General features: G+C 51.1%; 5 protein-coding genes across 9 annotated transcripts in view; 2 read left to right on the plus strand and 3 right to left on the minus strand.

The window, feature by feature from the left end:
• Positions 1–186, minus strand: part of katnb1 (katanin p80 (WD repeat containing) subunit B 1) — a 7,866-nt gene extending 7,680 nt beyond the window's left edge. The window contains exon 1 of the mRNA XM_069175085.1: positions 1–186. This exon is cut by the window's left edge and continues 67 nt beyond it. The gene's annotated coding sequence lies outside the window, so the exon portion shown is untranslated.
• Positions 187–460: 274 nt separating this feature from the next.
• On the plus strand, positions 461–4,764 carry cog8 (component of oligomeric golgi complex 8). Its single transcript, XM_069175132.1, has 5 exons — positions 461–912; positions 1,041–1,248; positions 2,311–3,135; positions 3,964–4,132; positions 4,368–4,764. The coding sequence occupies exons 1-5, from the start codon at positions 584–586 to the stop codon at positions 4,655–4,657; spliced, it is 1,821 nt and encodes a 606-aa protein (XP_069031233.1). The 5' UTR covers positions 461–583; the 3' UTR covers positions 4,658–4,764.
• Positions 4,735–8,272, minus strand: nob1 (NIN1 (RPN12) binding protein 1 homolog). Of its 2 annotated transcripts, none has more exons than XM_069175134.1 (10): positions 8,185–8,272; positions 7,639–7,771; positions 7,415–7,548; positions 6,575–6,646; positions 6,353–6,484; positions 6,130–6,279; positions 5,793–6,044; positions 5,591–5,688; positions 5,329–5,473; positions 4,735–5,243 (listed from the first exon to the last, which is right to left on the minus strand). In XM_069175134.1, exons 1-10 carry the CDS (start codon positions 8,251–8,253, stop codon positions 4,974–4,976), a joined length of 1,455 nt encoding a protein of 484 aa, XP_069031235.1. In that variant the 5' UTR covers positions 8,254–8,272; the 3' UTR covers positions 4,735–4,973. The 2 variants fall into 2 exon arrangements, with proteins under 2 accessions (XP_069031235.1, XP_069031234.1); XM_069175133.1 differs by having other exon boundaries at positions 6,353–6,487.
• An 836-nt stretch (positions 8,273–9,108) lies between these two features.
• Positions 9,109–21,074, plus strand: wdr59 (WD repeat domain 59). 4 transcript variants are annotated; one of them, XM_069175058.1, is made up of 27 exons: positions 9,109–9,180; positions 9,841–9,890; positions 10,087–10,222; positions 10,406–10,491; positions 10,710–10,790; positions 11,036–11,073; positions 11,445–11,533; positions 11,843–11,959; positions 12,125–12,202; positions 12,494–12,650; positions 12,946–13,025; positions 13,102–13,231; positions 14,143–14,264; positions 14,340–14,504; positions 14,675–14,770; positions 15,201–15,305; positions 15,400–15,521; positions 15,794–15,947; positions 16,567–16,623; positions 18,635–18,768; positions 18,925–19,006; positions 19,199–19,311; positions 19,473–19,623; positions 19,777–19,888; positions 19,977–20,097; positions 20,199–20,341; positions 20,419–21,074. In XM_069175058.1, the coding sequence occupies exons 1-27, from the start codon at positions 9,127–9,129 to the stop codon at positions 20,652–20,654; spliced, it is 3,009 nt and encodes a 1,002-aa protein (XP_069031159.1). In that variant the 5' UTR covers positions 9,109–9,126; the 3' UTR covers positions 20,655–21,074. The 4 variants fall into 4 exon arrangements, with proteins under 4 accessions (XP_069031159.1, XP_069031160.1, XP_069031161.1 ...); XM_069175059.1 differs by having other exon boundaries at positions 19,807–19,888; XM_069175060.1 differs by lacking the exon at positions 16,567–16,623.
• An 80-nt stretch (positions 21,075–21,154) lies between these two features.
• Positions 21,155–22,500, minus strand: part of LOC138213802 (WD repeat-containing protein 88-like) — a 7,128-nt gene continuing 5,782 nt past the window's right edge. The window contains exons 8-11 of the mRNA XM_069175064.1: positions 22,106–22,188; positions 21,946–22,014; positions 21,749–21,847; positions 21,155–21,619 (exon numbers count right to left, since the gene is read on the minus strand). Of these exons, the coding sequence (XP_069031165.1) occupies positions 21,494–21,619; positions 21,749–21,847; positions 21,946–22,014; positions 22,106–22,188 (377 nt within the window). The 3' untranslated portion in view covers positions 21,155–21,493. The remainder of the gene's footprint in view (positions 21,620–21,748; positions 21,848–21,945; positions 22,015–22,105; positions 22,189–22,500) is intronic.

Below are 22,500 nucleotides of genomic sequence, written 5' to 3' on the forward strand. Positions count from 1 at the left end.
AACCGGCGACGGTACGAACACGAACCGGGTGTCGGTCGGTTCCGACTCCGTCTGTCGGCCCTCGGGTCACCGTGTTGAACCGGCCGGTTAACCGTTAAAAACCAGCCCCGTTAATCCTGTCTGGGAGTTGCAACTTGTTGACGGTCTGATTTGCTTCTCGGTTGCAGCTTAGCAACTGGCCGACAAAAACTCACTTCCGCTGACGTCACCGCGTTTTTTGTTTTTGTTTTTTTTACCTTTATAAACAACAACAAAAAGACAATAAAAGAATAATAAAATGAAGCCGATAAGCCGCAGAAGAAGAAGAAGGCTGGCAAAAACAACCTTTATTTTATCTGTGAAGAATGAATGTGTTTGTTTGTAAGAGGTCGGTACCGCTGGTCCACACTCCGACACACTAGGTGGCAGTAATGCACCTTTCGCTGGATGCCATCCGCCATATAACGTAAAAGAAGAAGAACGCTGGCGGAACCGGGAAGTTGTTGTCAGCCCGGTTGTTTACTTTGAGGAAGCAGGATACATTTTTCTGGGTCAGTTCACGTCCTGACCCTGAACCCGGTTTAACGACTGGGGAGCTCCAAACATGGCGGCGGTGGACGTGGAGGACGAGAGCATCCTGGCGTCGATCTTTAAGGACAGCTTCGCGGACAGCTGGAGGGACAACCCGGACTTCGCGGCCTACCTGTCCGAGCTGAGCTCCTTCGGCGTGGAGAAGCTGAGCCGCGAGCCGGAGCGGCTGGCGGAGGAGCGGGCTCAGATCCTGCAGCAGACCCGGGAGCTGGCCTTCTCCAACTACCAGACCTTCATCCGCACCGCCGACTGCACCGAGCACATCTACCGGGACTTCGGCCGGGTGGAGAGCAGCGTGTCCCGGCTGCTGGACAAGCTGCCCGGCTTCGGGGAGAAGTGCAGGTCCGGTGGTTTTGATCAGATGTTGAAATTCAATGTTCAAATTTAATACAATGAAAATGAATCCTAAAGGTTGAAACTGAGCTGCGACTATTGTTTTCATGATCGATTAATCAGCTGTGTGTGTTCAGGGGCTTCATGAAGGAGGCGGAGGACATCGGCTCCAGCCGCCGGATGAACAGCCTCACGTTGAACCGACACACGGAGATCCTGGAGATTCTGGAGATCCCGCAGCTGATGGACACCTGCGTCCGCAACGGATACTATGAGGAGGCTCTGGAGCTGGCGGCCTACGTCAAGAGGATGGAGAAGAAGCACTCGTCGCTGCCCGTCATCCAGGTCAGTCCAGGTCGTCCAGGTCGTTAGAGTCGGTCCAGGTCTTTAGGGTCAGTCCAAGTCCTTAGAGTCGGTCCAGGTCGTTAGAGTCAGTCCAGGTCGTCCAGGTCGTTAGGGTCAGTCCAGGTCGTCCAGGTCCTTAGGGTCAGTCCAGGTCGTTAGGGTCAGTCCAAGTCGTTAGGGTCAGTCCAGGTCGTTAGGGTCTGTCCAGGTCGTCCAGGTCGTTAGGGTCAGTCCAGGTCGTTAGAGTCGGTCCAGGTCGTTAGGGTCAGTCCAGGTCGTTAGGGTCAGTCCAGGTCGTTAGTCGGTCCAGGTCTTTAGGGTCAGTCCAAGTCCTTGGAGTCAGTCCAGGTCGTTAGAGTCAGTCCAGGTCCTTGGAGTCAGTCCAGGTCATTAGGGTCAGTCCAAGTCGTTAGGGTCTGTCCAGGTCGTCCAGGTCCTTAGGGTCAGTCCAGGTCGTTAGGGTCAGTCCAGGTCGTCCAGGTCCTTAGGGTTAGTCCAGGTCGTTAGGGTCAGTCCAAGTCGTTAGGGTCAGTCCAAGTCCTTAGGGTCAGTCCAGGTCGTTAGGGTCAGTCCAAGTCGTTAGGGTCAGTCCAGGTCGTTAGGGTCAGTCCAAGTCGTCCAGGTCGTTAGGGTCAGTCCAGGTCGTTAGAGTCGGTCCAGGTCGTTAGGGTCAGTCCAGGTCGTTAGAGTCGGTCCAGGTCGTTAGGGTCAGTCCAGGTCGTTAGAGTCGGTCCAGGTCGTTAGGGTCAGTCCAGGTCGTTAGGGTCAGTCCAGGTCGTTAGAGTCGGTCCAGGTCTTTAGGGTCAGTCCAAGTCCTTGGAGTCAGTCCAGGTCGTTACAGTCAGTCCAGGTCCTTGGAGTCAGTCCAGGTCGTTAGGGTCAGTCCAGGTCGTTAGGGCCAGTCCAAGTCGTTAGGGTCAGTCCAAGTCGTTAGGGTCAGTCCAGGTCGTCCAGGTTGTTAGGGTCAGTCCAGGTCGTCCAGGTCGTTAGGGTCAGTCCAGGTCGTTAGGGTCAGTCCAGGTCAGTGATACTTTACTGACCTTCGACCTCTTGTATCTTCAGGGTATCGTACGTGAAGTGCGTCAGTCGACTCAGCTGATGCTCAACCAGCTGTTGCAGCAGCTGCGCAGCAACTCGCAGCTCCCCGTCTGCCTGCGCGTCATCGGTTACCTGCGGCGGATGGACGTGTTCACCGAGGCGGAGCTGCGGGTGAAGTTCCTGCAGGCTCGCGGCACCTGGCTGCGCTCCATCCTCGCCGCCGTCCCCGAAGACGACCCTTACTTCCACATCACCAAAACCATCGAGGCCTGCCGAGTCCACCTGTTTGACATCATCACCCAGTACCGAGCCATCTTCTCCGACGAGGACCCGCTGGCGCCGCCCGCCGGCGGGCAGGTGGCGGTGAACGAGGGCGCCATCTTCCACGGCTGGGTGGTGCAGAAGGTGGCGGAGTTCCTGGAGACTTTAGAGAGGGATCTGCAGCGGGGCGTCGGCGGCCGCCTGGACTCCCTGCTGGGTCAGTGCATGTACTTCGGACTGTCCTTCAGCAGGGTGGGCGCGGACTTCCGCGGCCAGATGGCGCCGATGTTCCAGCGGGTGGCGGCGGACACGTTCCGCAGGGCCGTGCAGGAGGCGCTGGAAAAGTTCCAGGAGGACATGAACATGTACACGCTCATCGCCCTGCCCTCGGTTCTGGGAGGAACCATCCCCCCCGTGGTTCCCAGCACGCAGCCCGGCACCCTGCAGCCTCCCATGTCCCTGTTGGACTTCCAGCCACTGGCCTGCTTCCTCAACAACGTCCTGACGGCGTTCAACGACCTTCGGCTCTGCTGCCCCGTCGGACTGGCGCAGGACGTCACCGGATGTCTCGAAGACGCCCTCAAGAAGGTAAGCAGCCGTGGACCTGAACCCAAACGTTCACCCTCAGGGTTCTATTTCCTGGTCGACCCGGGTCACAATCATTTTATGTAAACAGTTTTCCGTTAATCGTTCTCGATGCTTCTGACGAGCCAAAACTTGGTGACCTTCCACACTGGAAGCAAATACCGATTATCTGGTGCCAACATGTCGGGCTGTGGATTTATGAAACAGTCAGTAAACGGCCGGTTCTCAGGCTGTTAGATGTGGAGAGATGTTCAGGTGTAACGACCTGAGATACTCCCAACAAGGACCAGATTGGTTCTGCCCAGATGACTGGACACCGTCTGAGACCAGGAACCGGACACAAGGTGGCGGTCTTTGAACTTTCCAAGAACAAAAAGTTCCTCTGGTTCCGTGTAAAGTCCGCTAAAGATCAGCCGGCGGATTTCTGCATCGTTTTTGTGCGCGACCGATAAATAGTTTGTCCGACCGTCTCGTCGCAGCTCTACTCAGATTTCCTCGACACATCTTCCTTTTGTATTAAACTACTGAGGCCTGGACTTACAGTCATCTGTCTTTTTTCTTTCTTCTGTCAAAGCTTTACTTACCTGAGCTGGTTCCACTTGGTTCTGCCCGGTTCCTCCCGAGGAAACCCAGAAGAACTAAACTAGCAGCAATTTATCACAATGTGTTGGCTCATCAGTGCTTGCGAGATAAACGTCCCTCCGTCAGATCTGACGTCGCTGGGTTTGTGCGTCGAGGTCCTCGGGTCTTAACTTCCTGTTGGGTCGAGCCGGAAAGGTCTTGACCGTGTTGGCACCCGTTGTCGGTCTTGTTTTTTTTTTTCCCTGTCAGGTGACCCGTCAGATTCTGGTCTTCCACCGGGCGGAGGAGTCGGCCTTCAGCAGCAGAGAGAAGGAGCTGTTTGTTCAGTTCTGCTCTTCGTACGCTGAAGACCTGCTACCGTTCATCAACCGCTGCCTGCAGGTGCTGTTTCCTCCGGCTCAGCTGGCGCTCATCCTCGGTGAGGACTCGCAGGAACACGCGTGATGTTCTCTAGATCATTTCTAACAGAGCTCCGAGGTTTACGGTCGACGTGAACGTCACGGAAGTACCGAGCTTTTCAATGGTTTCTTTGAACTGTACTCGCAAAAAACAATAATTTGGTTCGAAGTTGTTTTGATCCAACAGGGTCAGAATTCTACACGCAGCAAGACTTCCTGTTTGTTTTAATGTCTCGGCTGGTTTTCTCTCCGCAGGCGTTCCGGCGACGCAGCTTCACCACTACAGCGGTTTGGGCCGCATCGACGTCGCCGCGGTTCTCCAGCCGCTGGACTTCATGCTTCCTCGGACGGAGACGTCGGCGGCGCCGCCGGAGGTCGACATCGCGGCCGAACTCGGCAGCCTGACGTTTGAGACGGAGCCCGAAGAACGAGGAGCCGATCTGGACCCGGCGCAGACCCGGTCCGGTCCCGGAGACTCCGAGTGTGGAGGGGAGCCGGAGTCCGACGAAGAGACGACACGAGAGGACGAGTTTTCGTTGGAATGAACGATCCCGTTGGGTCTCGGTCGGTCTGACGACCCGCTCCGGACTTGTCAAAACTTTACAGACTCATGATACAAATATTTCATATGCGAGTAAAGTCTTTAATTACAGATTTAACGGCATCAATTATTTTTACTTGAAGGTTTATTTAATTCTTGACTTGGTGACGGTTTCATCCTTTAACTGATCTGATCAGACGGTTTTACAGAAATCTGCTGAAACTTAAATGTATTGAAACTCTTGATGGATGATTCGTAAAACGGCTGCACGCTCGTGAGTTTTAATTTAAAGTCAAACATGCGTTGCTCGCTGCGCGTCTTCACTTCTTCTTGGCGGACTTCTTGCGGGCGGCGTTGGGGTTGGCCCGCCTCCTGCCGCCGCCGCTCTGCCCGTCTCGGATCTGCAGGTTGGCGGCTCGGCTGTAGATGTCGTTCTCGCAGAACGGCGACGCTCCGGCCACGTAGTCCGGGTTGAAGACGTCCGTCTTCTGGCGAGCCTTTCGGGAGAGCCTCTGCTGGGGGAAGCGCTGGTCCTCCACCAGCTGAGGGTTGCTGGCGTGTTTCCCGCCCTCGGGCAGCGGCAGCGAGTGCTGAAACACAAAACGCGGGAAGTTCAGACGCGGAAACGGAACCGGGTGATTTGAGACGGATGAACCGCGACGGATGGAAACTCACCCGGAGCCCTCGGGGGTTCAACACTTTGGGGTTTTTGGAGAAGTGCATCTGCACGCTGCCGTCCTCGCTGACCGTCACCGCCAGCTTCTTCAGCGTCTGGTTTCCGCAGTGAGGACAGAACGCTTTGTTCATGTTGCTCGTCGTCCTGGAAGTGAAAACACAATCAGGTAAAAAAAAAAGTCCATCGATACTCTTGATAGTCGTTTCTACGGCATCCGACGCATTTCGTTTCTTCTACTTCACTGATCTCCGTTGGACTCACTTGAAGCAGGCGTGACACCTCAGGATGTAGTTCCTCGCCTGTTTGATCACCATCCCGTTCACCGAGAGGACACGAAGTCCGATCTGGATGAGAACGTTCTGGAAACACAAGAGATTAAAGTGTTTTTTTAGCACCTGAACGCATCACGGTCTGAAGGGGGTTAGTTAGGTTCGGAGACGGGTCGAGTTCGGGCGGTCGTTACCTGCATGGCGAAGTCGGTGGTCAGACATCCGACTGTGACGTCAGCTGGAGCTGTCCAATCAGCAGTGTCCATCTTCACCTGTTTAATGTTACTGGGGGTGATCCAACCTCCTCCATCATCATCATCGTCACCGTCATTATCATTATCACCACCACCACCACCACCTTCTTCTCCAGGCTCGTTCTCTTTGTCCTCGTCCTCTGACGCACTGTGCCCCGCCCCCTTCTCTGACACCGAGACTCCTCCTCCTTTCTGCAGACAAAGAAACATCATCAGTGCACTACACAGATCACAGCAGATCCATTAAAACAGGAAGTCGAACGGTCCTTGAACTCACCAGTAAACCCATCAGGTCGTCGTCGACAGCTGGCAGCGGTTCCCTCCAGAACTGGAAGCTGTTGAACTGCTGGCTGTCGGCGGCCACAGGGGGCGTCGCCGAGTCTGTCGGCTTCTGTTTGACGTCCGAGTTGAAAACCTCCGCTGAACCCTAAAACATCAAAACATCGGTCAGAGCGCTTCGTGGAGCTCGGTTCTCCTCACGAGTCTGAATCAAAGCTCACCAGTAAACCCAGCAGCTCGTCGTCGAAGGTCAGCAGCGGCTCCCTCCAGAACTGGAAGCTGTTGAACTTCTGGCCGTCGGCCCGGTTGGACTTCTCCGTTTGGGAAAGTCGGACAGTCGGACCATCCGCGGACTTCTGAAGAGACAAAAACAGTCGGAAGTTTCAGACTCGTCTCGTGATGACCCGACGGCCGAATCCGTCCGCTGTCGTCTTGTCTTTTACCTTGGAGGGAAAATGGAACCCTGCGACGTTCACCGGAGTCTCTGGGTGGCGCTGTGTGCTCTGGACGTTGACCTGAAACCAAGAATATTCAGAGGTTGCTGCTCAACGATCGGCCGGCTGATTCTGAATTTACAGGAAATCTTAAGTTAAAGGGTCATTCTGCGTCATTTCAGCTGTTAGCCTAGCTTAGCACAAAGACTGGAAGCAGGGGGAACTGTTAGCATAGCTTAGCACAAAGACTGGAAGCAGGGGGAACTGCTAGCGTAGCTCCACCAGAAGAGTGAAATATGCTGCCTCCCATGGAGACCACAGATTGCTCCGAGAGCTGTCACCAGGAGATCAGGGTGTGGCCTAGTCTAGTCTGGTCTGGTCCGGTCTGGCCTAGTCTGGTCTAGTCTGGTCTGGCCTAGTCTGGTCTGGCCTGGCCTGGCCTAGTCTAGTCTGGTCTGGTCTGGCCTAGTCTGGTCTGGTCTAGTCTAGTCTGGTCTAGTCTAGTCTGGTCTGGTCTAGTCTGGTCTGGTCTAGTCTGGTCTGGTCTGGCCTAGTCTGGTCTGGTCTGGTCTAGTCTGGTCTGGTCTGGTCTAGTCTGGTCTGGTCTGGTCTAGTCTAGTCTAGTCTAGTCTGGTCTGGTCTGGCCTAGTCTGGTCTGGTCTAGTCTAGTCTGGTCTAGTCTAGTCTGGTCTGGTCTGGTCTAGTCTGGTCTAGTCTGGTCTGGTCTAGTCTGGTCTGGTCTGGCCTAGTCTGGTCTGGTCTGGTCTAGTCTGGTCTGGTCTGGTCTGGTCTAGTCTGGTCTAGTCTGGTCTGGTCTGGTCTGGTCCGGTCTGGTCTGGTCCTTCCTACCTTGACCTCCGGCTCCTCCCTCAGGTGCAGCGAGCCGACGTGCTCCAGCTCCAGTTGGTAGGTCAGAGCCAGAACTTTGATGTCGGTGGCCGACAGACTCGGATAATCTCCGGTCTTCTTGGAGAACTCGGTCACTGAACGCAGACAAGAGAGCAGAGCTGAGTTTAGTTACCGGGTCTGATGTGTCATGGGTTAGTTAACCTTTCTCTGGTTTGGTTAGTTACCGTGCCTGACGTGCTCTGGCTGCGGCTCCTTGAAGGTCAGCTGGTAGGGCAGGAAGGCCAGGCTCCTCCTGGTGGGTTTGTCTCGGATCTCGTCCACCACGTCTTTCAGGGTGTAGATGTTCCTGCCGATGTCCTGAGACACAAACACACATTCGGAGGGTTTCAACAGGATCTGGAAACATTCCTGTTTTATTACAGTAGAAGTTATTTGAGATTATTTATCTGGTTAAACCTTTCATTTGATTCATGAAGGTAAAAATAGAGATTTTACTGTTTTGTTTTTTTCTTCACAAAGACAACAGAGTCAATTATTACAATAATAACAGAATATTTAAATAAACATTTGTATTTAAAGTGTGTGGGACTCATCGGGTTGACCCGAGCTCCTCCGGGGGATGATGGGGTTGTTGATGGACAGCTGCCTGTCTCGGAGCCTCCATCCTCCCTGCGGCCTGAATTCAGCGACACCGCCGACCTGTGCAGCCGCGGGCGGGTCACTGACACTCATAAGAACCCGCTGACGGTTCGGACGGGACGAAGTCTCACCTGCAGAGGTGCTTTCTTTAAAAACGCTCCAGCGTCTGCGACAACATGCTCCACCAGAGTGGGCGCCATCTTTGTTCAATGACGAAGGTTGGAGCGACCAATAAAAAGCGGGAGGAAGGGGAGGAGGCGTCACGTGACACGTCGAACTTCACGGACGCGTCATTCGGGTCGGAAATTTGATAATTAAAAACGATCGGTATACTTTATGGTCTAAATCTGTAGAATAACGAGGACCTGAGCAGGAAGCAGAGCCTCTGCGGGGTCAGAGGTCACTGAGGAGGGTTAGACAGCAGGATGCAAACAGGTGATAAAGACCAAACTCCAAACAAAACGAAGTGAGTCACATGAAGATGATCACCGGATTCAAGTTAAATTAGTTCTTTAACTGGTAAAGAAACAGTACAATACCACCAATATTTTATATATATATATATATGTATATATATATATATATATGTATAATTTCTGAGTTCTGGCCGTCCCTCTGAAAACAGTTCAAGCATTCATTAGCTCAAACACAGCTCTGTCTGGGGGCGTGTCTGTTTGATTGACAGGCCTGTGGTGCACTTTACGCCTGTTCACACTTGGCACTGAAATGCATCTTGAGTGAAGGCTTGTGATTGGATCTCAAGTAATATTCACCTAAATAATCACGAACAGAAAAACAGGCTCCAGGCTCGATGTGAAATACCTTCGAAGAGGATTTGATTTAGCATTTTCCACTTCTTTATCCAGTAATTATTATTTCATAATTTGACCTTTCATGGGTCACGATTTAGTCACGAACATTGTTTTTATCACGACTAACTTTTCTTTTCTTTCATTGTTGCGACGTTGACTTGGATAATATCTTAGTGTTTTCTTTCCCCACCGCCCCTGAACGCAGCATCACTTCACCTGAAGGTCACATGGGGTTTGTTGACGGTAGAAGACGGGAGGAAGATGGCGGCCCGCTGGAGCAGCGAGAATGTGGTGGTGGAGTTTCGAGACGCGCAGGTATTTCCGGCGGAGCTCAGGTGTAAACAAAAGAGCGGTCCCGGTGGAGGACGGTTCAACCAGCCGGTACCGGGTCCGGGAAAAGTCCCGGGAAGTCCCGCCGCTGCAGCCAGGCCGATTTCAAACCGCCAAACTTCTTCTGTAGTTTTTGGTTTAGTAGCAACCAGCAAGAACGGTTAATCGATCTGTAAATGTTCGAATCGATTCATCGGCTCTTTGTCGAACTGTTCGGTCCTCCCGACGGGAGGGGGCGGGGCCATGAAATCAATAACTGATTACTGCGAATAAACAACATAAATAAATAATTACAGTTGAGAGAAACCTGAACGATCTTTAGATTCACAGAAAATTTAATCAGCGAATCATTTAATAATCAATTCATAGTTTTAGTAATTTGGGGGGGGGGGGGCTTCATCGTCACGTGATAGTAACCTGAACACTAAACTAAAACGAAAAAGGCTTGAAACTCCAGAGGAACCTGAACACATCACATAAGGAACGGTCCTCATTCATTCTCCGGTTCTGTCAGAACTTTTCCAGAAACCTGATATGGACCGTTTGGATTTTATTCTGTATAAATAAAGTTGAGTTGAAAATCATCTCGTAGCAGATGTTGAATAAAGAAATGTGTCACTGCTCCTTTTGTTGTCGTGTTTTCAGGCCACCGCCATGTCAGTGGACTGCCTGGGCTCCCACGCTGTGCTGTCCGGGTAAGTTCAGGTCACCTGAACACACCACAGTTTATACATATTAATCTTTATTGGATCGTTTGAAGGAAAATTAACTTAAAATGATGCAGTTTATTTCTGTTTTATTTTAGAAACCGTTTTCTTTGTTGATGATAAACTGCAGTCACGTTAAAAACTTAAATGAATGTAACCTGCTGTGCTGCGTTGGGGCCTCCAGGCGGCGCTCTCTGTACCTGGTGAACCTGGACGCGCCGTCAGAGCCGCCGCGGAAGATCGGCCGTCACAGTAAGTGGGACGTTGGGACGGTCCAGTGGAACCCGCACCGGTCGGAGGCCCACGTGTTCGCCGCCTCGGTGAGTGACAGGTCCTCGTCGTGTTATCTGGTAGCATGTGTCGATCGAACCAATCAGAGACCGGCGGCGTGTGATTGGCGGAGAGGTGACAGTGACATCACCGCTGTTGTGTTCAGGTGATTTCTTTTAAAAGCTTGCAATGACTGCAGTGTTTGTTTTTCCGGGTGCGTTCGATGTCCTCAGAGTAACCAGCGTGTGGATCTGTACTCGTGGAGGGACGGCTGTGGAGAAGCTCACACCTCCCTGCAGGGACACACCCGGGTCATCAGGTAACACATTAATCAAACGCACCCATCTGCAGCAGAACAGTGTGTGGTGTGTTCAGGGACCCACCGATGTGTGTTCAGGAACTCACCGTGGTGTGTTCAGGGACTCGCCGTGGTGTGTCCAGGGATTCGCCGTGGTTTGTTCAGGGACTCACTGATGTGTGTTCAAGGACTCACTGTGGTGTGTTCAGGGACTCATTGTGGTGTGTTCATGTCCTCAGTGACCTGGACTGGTCCTGGTTTGAGCCCGAGTTTCTTGTCACCAGCTCAGTGGACACCTATATCTACATCTGGGACACCAGGTGAGAGGAAATGACTGGATTTGATTAAAAATATTAATTTATGACACAATTCTGACTGAAATCCTTTATTTTTAATTTTTTAAATTTTTTTGAGTAAGTGCAAATATTCAACAGAAATGACTGAAACTGAGATGAGATCATTCTGCTGCTGTAAAGTTGTTGATTGGAGGATCGTACTCTGAGGTTTCAGGAATTTTTGGGGCTGGACTCTGGCTGATTTGTAAAATGTGTGTTTGACTCTGCAGAGACACTCGGAAACCAACGGTGGCGCTGTCTGCTGTCGGTGAGTGTTTAAAGGGTCAGACCGCCCTTCATCTCCTTCCTGCCACCTGCTGCTGCCCATTTTTAACTGGACGTTAAACAGACGATCCATCGCGTTCGGCCACGTCGCTGTTGTGCGCCGAGGCTGGTTTTGGTTGCATTCAGGGACACTCTGAACATCTGAAAGTGTAGAATTACAAATGAAAAAACACGCCTCTTTGATGCTTTTCTGCAGCAGGCCTCAGATGTACGAGTGTCCTTGAATGCACCACCGCTCTCATGACAGTCCCAGGTGTTCTTCATGGTCGGCTGGTGTCAGGAATGTTAAAGTAAATATGACTCGTGGTTTAAAATAGTTCGACCCAAACGGCGGTTCTGTTGTTTGTTCTGCAGCCGGAGCGTCTCAGGTGAAGTGGAACCGCAAGAACCAGAACCTGCTGGCGTCCAGTCACGACGGAGACGTTCGGATCTGGGACAAGAGAGTGAGAGAATCAATCGATTGCTGGAGTCTGATCACGTCGACCTCATCGATAAGCTCTCAAAATATTAAACTTTATAGTTAGTGCGACCTCTGTTTCCATGGCAACACACGGTGTACGATTGACAACTGGAAAACAATCAGTCGTGTCAGTAGACTCTTGTGTAACGTATGTAATGTTTACCAGGCGGAGTGATATTTCTCGTGATGATGTCACGATGATTTGTTCCAAATGTTTAGTTGACCAATCAGATCTCTGGGGGCGGAGCTACGTGTCCTATTATTATATAATTATTGATTTCTTTCGGAGCAGAAGCCGAACACGGCAGCAGAGTACGTTGCAGCTCACCTGTCCAAGATCCACGGCCTCGACTGGCATCCGGACAACGAGTTCATCTTCGCCACATCGAGCCAAGACAACTCCGTGAGGGTGAGGACAGAGACGCAACACAACAACACAACAACACAACAACACAACTCACTTCCTGAATGCAGACAGACGCTTCGTCCATTTTCATCCCAGCAACAGAAATTAATTTCAGGAGTTCCATTCAGAAGAAATCTGATTTAAGAAGATTTTCTCTTGTGTTTGTAGTTCTGGGATTACCGACAGCCCAGGAAGTACCTGAACATCCTGTCCTGTCAGGTGCCGGTGTGGAAGGCCAGGTACACGGTGAGCACGAGCACCTGAGCTCACGGTCTGAGCCCAGGTGTGTGTTTGGACACCTGTCCTAACACACACACACACACACCTGTCCAAACACTTAAAACTGCAGCAAAGAAATTGGAAACGACCCAAAAGAGACAGAAAACCAGCAGAAACAAAGTCTCTGAGTCTCTGAGTCGTTCTGTTCAAAGGCAGAAAACTAAAGGATGGATCACCAAATAAAAAATCAACTTTAAGTAATGTTTGTCTCGACAACAAATGTACGTGTGTGTGTGTGTGTGTGTGTGTGTTCTCCAGCCGTTCTCCAACGGTCTGGTCACAGTGATGGTTCCTCAGCTGCGGAGAGAGAACAGCCTGCTGCTGTGGAGCACGCTGGACCTCAACAGTCCGGTCCACGCCTTCGTCGGACACGACGACGTGGTTCTGGAGTTCCAGTGGAGGCCTCAGAAAGAAGGTGAAGCCAGGCTAACAGTTTCCCTCTGCTTCCAGTCTCTATGCTAAGCTAGGCTAACCACATGTGGTTTTTGTTCTAACGAGGTTAAATCTTTCAGTCAGTTCAGAAGCTGCCTGAGAATCTGTCTGATTTTAAGTTTCCTTCAGAAATCACAGTGATCGGCGATGTTGGTCTGAACTCCCATGATGCACTGCAGAGAGGAGCTGCTCACGCTCAGTTCAGCAGGTAGTGAGTGGAGTTCAGCAGCTGTTGCGTTGTTTACCGAGCGTCTTGTTGTTGTTTGTTTCCTGCGCAGGCTCGAAGGACTACCAGCTGGTCACCTGGTCCAGAGATCAGACCCTGAGGATCTGGAGGGTGGATCCTCAGCTGCAGAAGGTCAGCCTCCGACAGACCGGCTCACACCGCCCGGGGTCTTCTGGCTCTGATTGGTCGATTTGTTTGTGTTGTGTAGCTGTGTGTCAGCGACGTGGTGGAGGACCTGATGGAGGGGATGTCTCTCACCGTGGAGTCGGAGAAGTCTCTGTCGTCCCAGGAGCCCGAGGGCCAGCATGGCGGGGGACCCGCCGCCGACAGCCTGCATGGTGAGACCAAGAGCTGCTGCACAAACCGTAAAATGCTCCTTTGAAAGTCGTGTTGTTTGTTGAAGTACCGGAGTTCACCTGGAACGCTCTGCTGTCTCCATGGCAACAAGTGTAAAAACAACGGTCAGTCATGTAGCCGAGATGTTTTCATCGCTTTAATTCAAACAAGTCATCGACGTGACAGTAAAGGTTCTGGATCGATCATCTCCAGCGGCAGTGCTTCACAATAATAGCCGTGTTGAGGAATGAACGGAAACTAGAGGGCTTTTACTTTGTAACAGATACAGGAAGTGTAATACGGTAACTTTTAACAAGGCAAACGGCAGCGGATCAAAATGAGGTTTTGAGTTGACGTCGTGAATCAATCAATCAAACTTTTAAATGCCAACGACAACTCTGATTGTTCCGTTTGTTTTAATGAATTTCAAAGGATTCAAAAGAACCGTGAACTTATTTTAAAAAGGGGCGGAGCTCCGGTTCCCTGACCAATCGCCTCCTGTTTTTGAGTGACGATGAAACCAAAGATAAGAAACAAAGATTTCACTTCACTTTGTATTAAATAAGTTTCCCGCCTGTTTAATCAATTAAACCAAAGCAGCGTGGATCAAATTAATAGTCAATTAAAAATGATCAATTCTGATCATTTTCTGGTTTCCAATATGAGGTGAAAGATTTATTTGATTTTTGGGACAATAAATAGAAAATACAGCACGTTTTAAAGCTTAAAACATTTAATTATGGAAACTCCGCCCCCTCTGTGACTACAGGTGTTCAGCTCACCTGCCAGTCGGTCGTTATGAAACACTGAACATATCGGAGTTCCTGACTGGACAGTCTTATCCAATGAAACACATTGTCATGTTTGAAACGTCTCCGTCTCACCCGTGGTCCTCGTCCTCTTCGTCCCTCAGATCAGGACGACTCTCTGACCTCCGCTGGCCGTCAGGACCTGGCGGCGGCTTCGGGTCTCGCTCAGACGCTGCAGCAGGAGTTCTCTCTGGTCAACCTGCAGATCAGAAACGTCAACGTGGAGGTGAGACGCTCAACGTGATTTGTAGCGGTCCAACGGTCCGACAGGAAGTAGAACTGATCTGTGTGTTCGGTGCAGATGGACGCCATGAACCGCAGCTGCGTGGTGTCCGCTCACTTCGGCAGCCACCAGGTTCATCTGGTCGTCAAGTTTCCCGCTCTGTATCCCAACAACGCCGCGCCCAGCTTCCAGTTCGTCTCCCCGACAACCATCCCCTCTGCCATGAAGACCAAGATCCAGAAGGTACCTGAACGCACCACGGCACACTGGGTCAGCGTCTGAGGTTTAGACTGACATCAGAGATGTCTACAGTTTGACTGTGAACCTCTGAATGTCAGATGAAGGCAAAAGACAACAAAAATATCACATTTCTTTGTCTTTTTGTCTCTTTGTCTTTTTGTCTCTCTGGTCAGATCCTCAGAGACACGTCTCTCCAGAAGGTGAAGAGGAACCAGAACTGCCTGGAGCCGTGTGTCCGACAGCTCGTGTCCTGCCTGGAGTCTGATATGGTGATAACCCCAAACCTGAACCCGACCTTATCCCGACCCCGATCCCAACTTGAACCGGATCATAACCCAAACAGGATCTTAACCTGAACCAGATCCTAACCTTAACTTTGTCCGAGCCTAAACTCGGTCCTCACCCCAACACAATTGGAACTTTAACCCGATCCTAACCCAACCACGATCTTAACCTGAACCAGATACTACCCTGATCCCAAACCGACCATGAGCCCGACCCCTTACACCAACATAATCCTGAACCTGAACCTGAACCTGGTACTGATCCTGATCCTGAACCTGAACCTGACCCGTGATCGATCTTTCCTCCAGCGACCCCTACAGGACAAACTTCCTTTTAGCTTTGTGACTTGTAATGAGCACTTCCGCCTGCAGGGGGCGCTCCGTCTCTCACGTCTCTCCGTCTGTCCTCTGTCAGACACAGGAGGACAGTCCGGCCTCCGGCCCCTTCGTCCTGTCCAATCCCGTCACTCCAGCCCTGCAGGCGTTTCCGCGGGTAACCAATACGTACGGCTCCTATCAGGTAACAAACGAAACCTGTGGAGGCGACAGATTTCTGAAGCATGAAATCAACAATCTTCATTTCCAAATGTCCGTCGCTCCTTTCTTTTTTCCAGGACGCCAACATCCCATTTCCTCGGACGTCCGGTGCTCGTTTCTGTGGCACCGGTTGTCTCGTTTACTTCACCCGACCGACCACCATGCACCGCTCGGCCCCGCCCACAGAGCCCACTCCCAGGTAAAACACACAGGTGTCCCATTGCGGGAATAAACGACGATGCAACCGAACAACCGATTCTCCATTTTTGACGCCTCGGACAGTCGAAGTCTGAACGTCCCAACACAACGTCTCAGGGACGCTCTCGGGGAGTTTATTCAAATTTGGGACAAACGTTCGCTTGGACTGAACGATAAAATGATGAGCTTTTGGGGGTCAAAGGTATTTGTGCTACGCTTAAGATGAGCTGTGTGTGTGTGTGTGTGTGTGTGTGTGTGTGTGTGTGTGTTCAGGTCCCTGTCAGCTCTGTCAGCCTATCACAGCGGAGTGCTGACTCCCATGAAGATGCGTTCAGAGTCTCAGAGCACTCTGAGGCTTTACAGCGGCAGCCCGACTCGCTCCGACAAAGACACCGTCTCCATCTCGTCCTTCTACTACAAAGAACGGGTGAGACACACACACACACACACACACACACACACACACACACACACACACACACACACACACACACAGTGTAATCTGCCTCATTTTCTTGAAGATGAACTTCTTCAGAAGAAAAATGACATGAAAGTAAATCTGCAAAAACGACGAGTCGATGGACAGAAACGATGAAAGATTTCAGTCCGAGAAAAACTGTTTCTGCTTTTCTGGAACATCTTTCAGCTCAAATCTGCAGCAGAACACTGAGGATGGCAGCAGCTGTTCTTGGCATGTTCTTAGCATGTTGTAAACGTGTGTTTACTCACTCGGGAGGTTTCGACTGCTTTCTGGGCTGTTAAAACTAAAACCTGTGGAAACTTGTCTTCGCGCTGGTTCGTCCGTGAGGTTCCCGTTCTGCATTTCCTGCAGAGCAGTGAAGGATTGTGGGAAAATGAATGAAAAGCGGCTCCTCCTCCGTCTCTCCTTAGTCGGAGGCAGCTGTTCTTTCTGGTCGCTTCCCTGATCGCTGTCTGTGTTTTTTGTTGTTTTTTTCTGTGTGGTTTTTCTCTCCGGCCAATCACCCGCCCCCTCCTCCCTTTTGCTGTTGTGGGCCACTCCCTCCTTCTCACTCTCCTCCAATCAGAAGCTCCCGCGCTCTGCCTCCCGCCGCTGGTCGGTCCAAACCCTCCATGATTGGCCGGTACTGAGATCTGTCCCTCCATCTTTCCTCTGATCTCTGCCTCCGTCTTTTAACGTTGCTTTTTAACGTTATTTTTTGGAGTGTTTTTTATTGCATTGCACTGATTGGCTGCCGGCCTCCGACTAACCGACTGACAGCTGCTCCTCTAACAAACCGTAATTATGTGTTCTGAGTTTAAAGGAGCGTCACAGAATCCGATCGATCTTTTCTGTGTTTCCATCTGAAGTTGAGCAGAAAGCGTCGCTGCAGATTTATCGTCTCACGTTTTACGGCGTTCGGTTCGTCCTTCGATCCAAAGAGTTCCTGTTTGGAAGTAACAGGAAGTACTGCTCATTTCTGATTACTCATTCAGTAGTTGTTCAGATTAACAGCAGGTGGCGCTGATCCTCCAGTCGGAGCTGTTAAACCACTGCAGAAGAAGAACTCAAATTATATTTTATTATGATTTAATTTTGTAGCTTTCGGTGAATCTGACATTTAAAAATTTGTGTAAAAACTATGAAAACAGACGAGTGGCTGCAGGAAGCAGCTTATTCACATTTCTGGATACTTTTTAAATAAAATGTCTGAATAAAAGTGAACATCGTGTGATGGTGATGTTCGTCCGTCCGTTAAACCTGCTTCATCCTGCGACGACGTAAATATGTTTAATTCGTTAAAAACAAAATCGGTCGGCGTGGAAACAGTTCGTTCGTTTCCAGCCGCCTCACGTTTGAATTCTGAACACATAACTGAAGTCAGCTTGTCTGAACTTCCTGTCTGCGCCACACCTGAAGCTTTTAATGTTCACTAACGTGTCCAGGTGAGTCTCCGTAATCGGCAGCTTTTAATTTTATTAGATTGTTTCTTAGGTCGTTTAGACGTACGAGTTTGTTAATAATCTGTGTTCACGCTGGGAGACAAACCACCGACGAGTCGCATTAAACGATGCAGATCTGGAGGTTCCTCAGAGAGAATCGGGAACATAAATAACATCAATAAACCTGAATGTGTTTGAGGATCCAGAAGTTGAGGCGGTCTGAAGACTCGTTGGAACGGCGTCTGTCTGTAGTTTCAGGTTTTGTTTTGAGGACTGAACAAACGTCAGACACGGTCCCACTGCAGGAAGCAGGTCCAACAAAGCTCAGAACCACCGACTAGATATAAAAGAGTTCGTAGCTTCTGAAAAGTGAAGCCAATCCAGAAGTGTCTTCAGCTGCAATACCAGCGAGTGCCACTAGAGGTCGTCTCCAAAAAGCCTCCGGCTCCATAGACTCCCATTCAACTTCTCTCATCAAATCCAAAGTGAATAAAATGTGTCCATCAGTTATCTCGGTGTTGTTAGCTAAAGTCACTCCTTCTTATTAGTTTTCTGGAGGTCCATCTGAAAATAATCCCTCATTCATTAGAAAAGAAGATTCAAGAAGACCTGTTTTTGGGGGCGTGTCTGTTTGATTGACAGGCCTGTGGTGCAGTCAGGTTACAGCTATCGGTGGGCGGGACTTAGTATCGTCAGGTTTCCAATCAGATCGGTCATATCCACCGCTGGCTCCTCCCCCAGCTCGTCCAAATATGGTCACTTCCTGCTCCAAACCGCTCCGAACGATCAAGATGGTGACGGACAGAATCTGAACTGGAGGATTCATAACGTTCACAAACCAACGATGACATCACTGATGGTTGATGACATCACTGATGGTTGATGATTGGTTTTTACTGAAGATGTTTGTGTTCCCCGGAGGAACAACACGCTGTGGGAGAGCTGACGCTAGCGGCCTCGTCAGCGCCATCCTCAGGCCACCGACATAATTACTGACTGTGATGTTAACTGTACGAACTCCCTTTTAAAAAAAAAAAATAATCCCTCGAGGTATATTTTAAAACTCTCCGAGCGTCTCGTCACTCGGTGTCTCGCAGCGTGAACTTACAGTAATTTATCATCAGACCACTTTTAATCAGGTGGTGCTTTGTCCCCTTTGGACCGGCTGTCTACCCCCACGTCCGTCCGTCTGTCCATCTGTCTCTCTATCAGAAATCCCGGCGCTTTAAGACGAAGCGAGAGGGGACCGACTTCGGCAACCGTCCGATCAAGCTGGCCGGTAAAGTGATCATCCAGGAGATCTCCTGCCTGCTGCCCGTCCACAAGCCTCTGGGAGAAAGCTACATGTGAGCGTCCGCCGACACCGACCGCCTCTGATCTGGTTCCAGTGCGACTCCCAGCTGGGCCGAGTTGATTGGCCGCCTCGGTCCGAGTGACCGATCGTCTGCCAGGGTTCTGATCTGGACTGTGTTGATGTTTTCTGTGTTTTCTATCCTGTTCAGTTTGAACGTGAACGACATCCAGGAGACGTGTCAGAAGAACGCCGCCGCCGCGCTCGCAGTCGGACGCAGAGACGTGGCGAAGGTTAACTCCTCCTTCTTATATCTGTCTGCAGGACTCGGCAGGTTAAAAACCAAATGCACAGCGTGATGAGGCCTTCAGGTTTAGAGAACATCTGCACCGGGAGTTTAGAGAACATCTGCACCGGGAGTTTAAACAACATTTCCACCGGGAGTTTAAAAAATGATGACATGCCCCCCTCCCCCGTCTGTGCAGGTCTGGGCTCTGGCCTCTGCAGCCACCAGTCAGGACCTGAGTCCAGATCCCGACCCGGACACAGAGACACCCTGGGCCAGACACCCGTTTGGACGCCATCTGCTGGAGACGCTGTGAGCTACTTTGTTTCCTTCAGTCACCGTTTGATGTGACGCAACTTTTCCTGTGATGTCATTTTACCACTTCTTAGATTTTTATTTTAAAACTGTCCGATGTAAAAACCTAAAGAGGAACAAACGGTTGCAGCTGCTTTCTGTTTGTGTCCACCCTTCAGTCTGGATCACTACAGTCACATGAGTGACGTTCAGACTCTGGCCATGCTGTGCAGCGTGTTCAGGGCTCAGGCTCCGTCCCCAGAGGGCTACGCCCTGTACGGACACCACCCGTCACGCTCTGCCGTGCTCCCCGCCCACCACTCCCGATACGTAAGTCCTCAGGCAGACCAGAGGCTCTGTTACATTACTGTACGTTACAAGTTAGCCTAGCTTAGCAGAAAGACTGGCAGCAGGGGGATCTGTTAGCCTAGCTTAGCAGAAATACTGCTAAAATTAAACCTCAAACCTTAAACTGGCGCACAGGAAGTGATGTCACGTGTCGTGTCGTCTCAGCCCAGCTACACATCGAGCTCCGTCACCTCGGGCTCCTGCTCCAGCACCTCGGACTCCATCACCACGACGACCTGGAACACAGGTGAGGCTCCACGGCGCCGGCCGAACACGCCGAAGTCTCTCTTTCGCTCTCCCAACCGATCGGCTTCCGTCCTTCATGTTTTCTTCAGGTCGGGACTCTGAGCACGCCAACCCCTGGGGCGAACCCTCTCCCGATGACTATCGCTACGGCAACCAGGGTTACACGGATCCACGGGAACGAGAGCGAGAGCAACACGACATGAACAAGAGGTGAGGAAAGCCCCGCCCCTTCTTCCGGGTCAGACGAGGTCGGTTCTCTCGTGTGTTCCGGACCGTCGAGGTTTGTTTGTCACTTCCTGTTCCTGTCGCAGGCTGCTGGACCCGTCCAACACGCTGCAGTTCGACGACTTCAAGAAGTGTTACGGGGAGATCTTGTACCGCTGGGGTCTGAGGGACAAACGGGCCGACGTGCTGAAGTTCGCCTCCTGCCCTCCCGAACCCCACAAAGGCATCGGTACGTTATTATCTCGCCATATTTGAAGCTCGTTTAAGCCGGTTCTGATCCGGTTCCGTCGTGTCGTCTCCCTGCAGAGTTCGGGGTGTACTGCTGCCACTGCCGCAGTCAGGCTCGCGGGACTCAGTGCGCCGTCTGCAAGCGTCTGACCTTCCAGTGCGCCGTCTGCCACGTGGCCGTCCGCGGATCCTCCAACTTCTGCCTGAGCTGCGGCCACGGCGGACACACGAGTCACATGATGGACTGGTTCCGGCGGCAGGACGAGTGTCCGGCCGGCTGCGGCTGCCACTGTCTGCTGCAGAGCACCTTCTGACGGGCCGACGCTCAAACCTCCGTCACACAGGATCTCCTTCCTCCGGCGGGACTCGAAGTCTCGTGAAGTCCAGAAGACGTCGTGAAGACGGATAAAACTTATTTAACGTGTTTGTTTCCGGCTGTCGGAGCTTTTATGATACTTTTTTTTTTTTTTTTTTGCACTTTAAATGAACGGAAACGCAAAAAAATTATTTGGATTTTCAACGTTTTCTGTTTGTGGATAAAAGGACGAGACTTCCACTTTAAACATTTGTCTCGCTCGGTAACTTAATGAATTAAAACGTGACCTCGGCTCGTTGCCGCCTGACGACGTGTTCGTCCAATCGGAGGGTCGGCGCTCAGACGTGTGACGTCTGCGGGACGCGACGTTGATCAATGAATGTTCTCGTGTTCTGTCAAATAAAACTGTTCGATCTGATCATTTTGATGAATATTTCAGATTGTAAAAATCGAACGTGTCTTTTCCTCCTCGTTTCTGCGGACGGGCGCCGTGGAAACGGGCAACTGCAGTTCAGTCTCGGGGTCAAAGAGTCGATCGAAGATACAGCTCCGTTTAATCTGAACGACGATGAGCCAACTGGTTTTTTGAAGTCTTCCGGCCGTCAGATGGAGAATCGAGGTCATCGAGTCGGCCTGAAAGCTGCTGAACAACATTTTGTTTTGTTTGTGCGCCTGTCTGATGGATTTATTGAAGAATAATAAACTTTATAGAGAACTCTTAAAAACACTAGTTCACAAACCGCTTCAGATGTAAACAGAAAATACAAAAGCAGGACAGAGCTTGTGGGGTCAGCTGGTCGTTTCCATGGAGACGCTGCTCCACTTCCCCACCTGGAGTCACGTGAGCGGCGGCGGCTGCGGTCGGTATTTCGGCGGCGATCTGAGTCGGCAGAAGACGCAGCGAGTCAGCAGCTCGGAGGTCATCAGTCTGGACACCGGGAACGGCTTCCCACACTCTTCACACTGCACGCACACACACACACACACACACACACACACACGGTTATATCTGCTCTGTTCTGACCGTCGTCATGACAACAGAAAACCCACCAACCACCTGCAGCTTTAAGTTCCCACATTGTTTAAACTGACCTTGAGGATGTGAGTCCCCGTTCCTTCGGTTCTCGTCTTCTGCAGAACCTCCGGCATTTCCTCCACGTTCTCGATGTCCCACAAGCGAACGGTCCCGTCCTGCGGAGACAGTCGCCGTCAATCAAAACCGCCGCAATCGAAAAAAACACATTGGGTCGGGACCGAAGGTGGACGATACGTTACAGAGGACGGCGAACCTTGGAGGAGGAGGCCAGCAGCTTCCTGTCAGTGCTGAGTGACACGTCTGTCACCCAATCGCTGTGGCCCTGAGACACAAACAGAACAGCAGCTGTGAAACCGTCGTGAACCTTTAAACTCTGCAGTAAAAAAAAAAATTTTTTGCGGAATTTAAACCACCTTCAAGACGAGAGTCTGGCAGAGTGACGACGTGTTCCAGAGAGACACCGTCCTGTCGTAGGAGCCCGACACCAGCAGCATCGCTGAGGAGACACAACAGGAACTTCTATGAGACACGCAGAGCGGAGATCTGTCATCACGTCTGATCAGAGCGGCAACCAGCAGTGATGTCATCAACCAGCAGTGATGTCATCGTTGGTTTGTGAACGTTATGAATCCTCCAGTTCAGATTCTGTCCGTCACCATCTTTGGTTTGAAACAGGAAGTGACCATATTTGGACGACCTGGGGGAGGAGCCAGCGGTGGATCTGACCGATCTGATCGGAAACCTGAGGATACTACGTCCCGCCCACCGATAGCTGTAACCTGACTGCACCACAGGCCTGTCAATCAAA

This window comes from Embiotoca jacksoni, unplaced genomic scaffold (genome assembly GCF_022577435.1).
Source record: "Embiotoca jacksoni isolate LCO1_2020_lvr unplaced genomic scaffold, fEmbJac1.0.p SCAF_64, whole genome shotgun sequence".
Taxonomy (NCBI): domain Eukaryota; kingdom Metazoa; phylum Chordata; class Actinopteri; family Embiotocidae; genus Embiotoca; species Embiotoca jacksoni.

Excerpts from the sequence above, each read along its gene's own strand:
- cog8 (XM_069175132.1), top strand. The coding sequence starts at position 584 with ATGGCGGCGGTGGACGTGGAGGACGAGAGCATCCTGGCGTCGATCTTT. Across the intron at positions 913-1,040 it reads GGCTTCGGGGAGAAGTGCAG|GGGCTTCATGAAGGAGGCGG; the intron begins GTCCGGTGGTTT and ends GTGTGTGTTCAG. Across the intron at positions 3,136-3,963 it reads TCGAAGACGCCCTCAAGAAG|GTGACCCGTCAGATTCTGGT; the intron begins GTAAGCAGCCGT and ends TTTCCCTGTCAG.
- nob1 (XM_069175133.1), bottom strand. The coding sequence starts at position 8,253 with ATGGCGCCCACTCTGGTGGAGCATGTTGTCGCAGACGCTGGAGCGTTT. Across the intron at positions 6,647-7,414 it reads GGGAGGAGCCGGAGGTCAAG|GTCAACGTCCAGAGCACACA; the intron begins GTAGGAAGGACC and ends TCTTGGTTTCAG. Across the intron at positions 6,045-6,129 it reads ACGACCTGATGGGTTTACTG|AAAGGAGGAGGAGTCTCGGT; the intron begins GTGAGTTCAAGG and ends CTTTGTCTGCAG.
- wdr59 (XM_069175058.1), top strand. The coding sequence starts at position 9,127 with ATGGCGGCCCGCTGGAGCAGCGAGAATGTGGTGGTGGAGTTTCGAGAC. Across the intron at positions 9,181-9,840 it reads TGGAGTTTCGAGACGCGCAG|GCCACCGCCATGTCAGTGGA; the intron begins GTATTTCCGGCG and ends TCGTGTTTTCAG. Across the intron at positions 20,098-20,198 it reads CAACACGACATGAACAAGAG|GCTGCTGGACCCGTCCAACA; the intron begins GTGAGGAAAGCC and ends TTCCTGTCGCAG.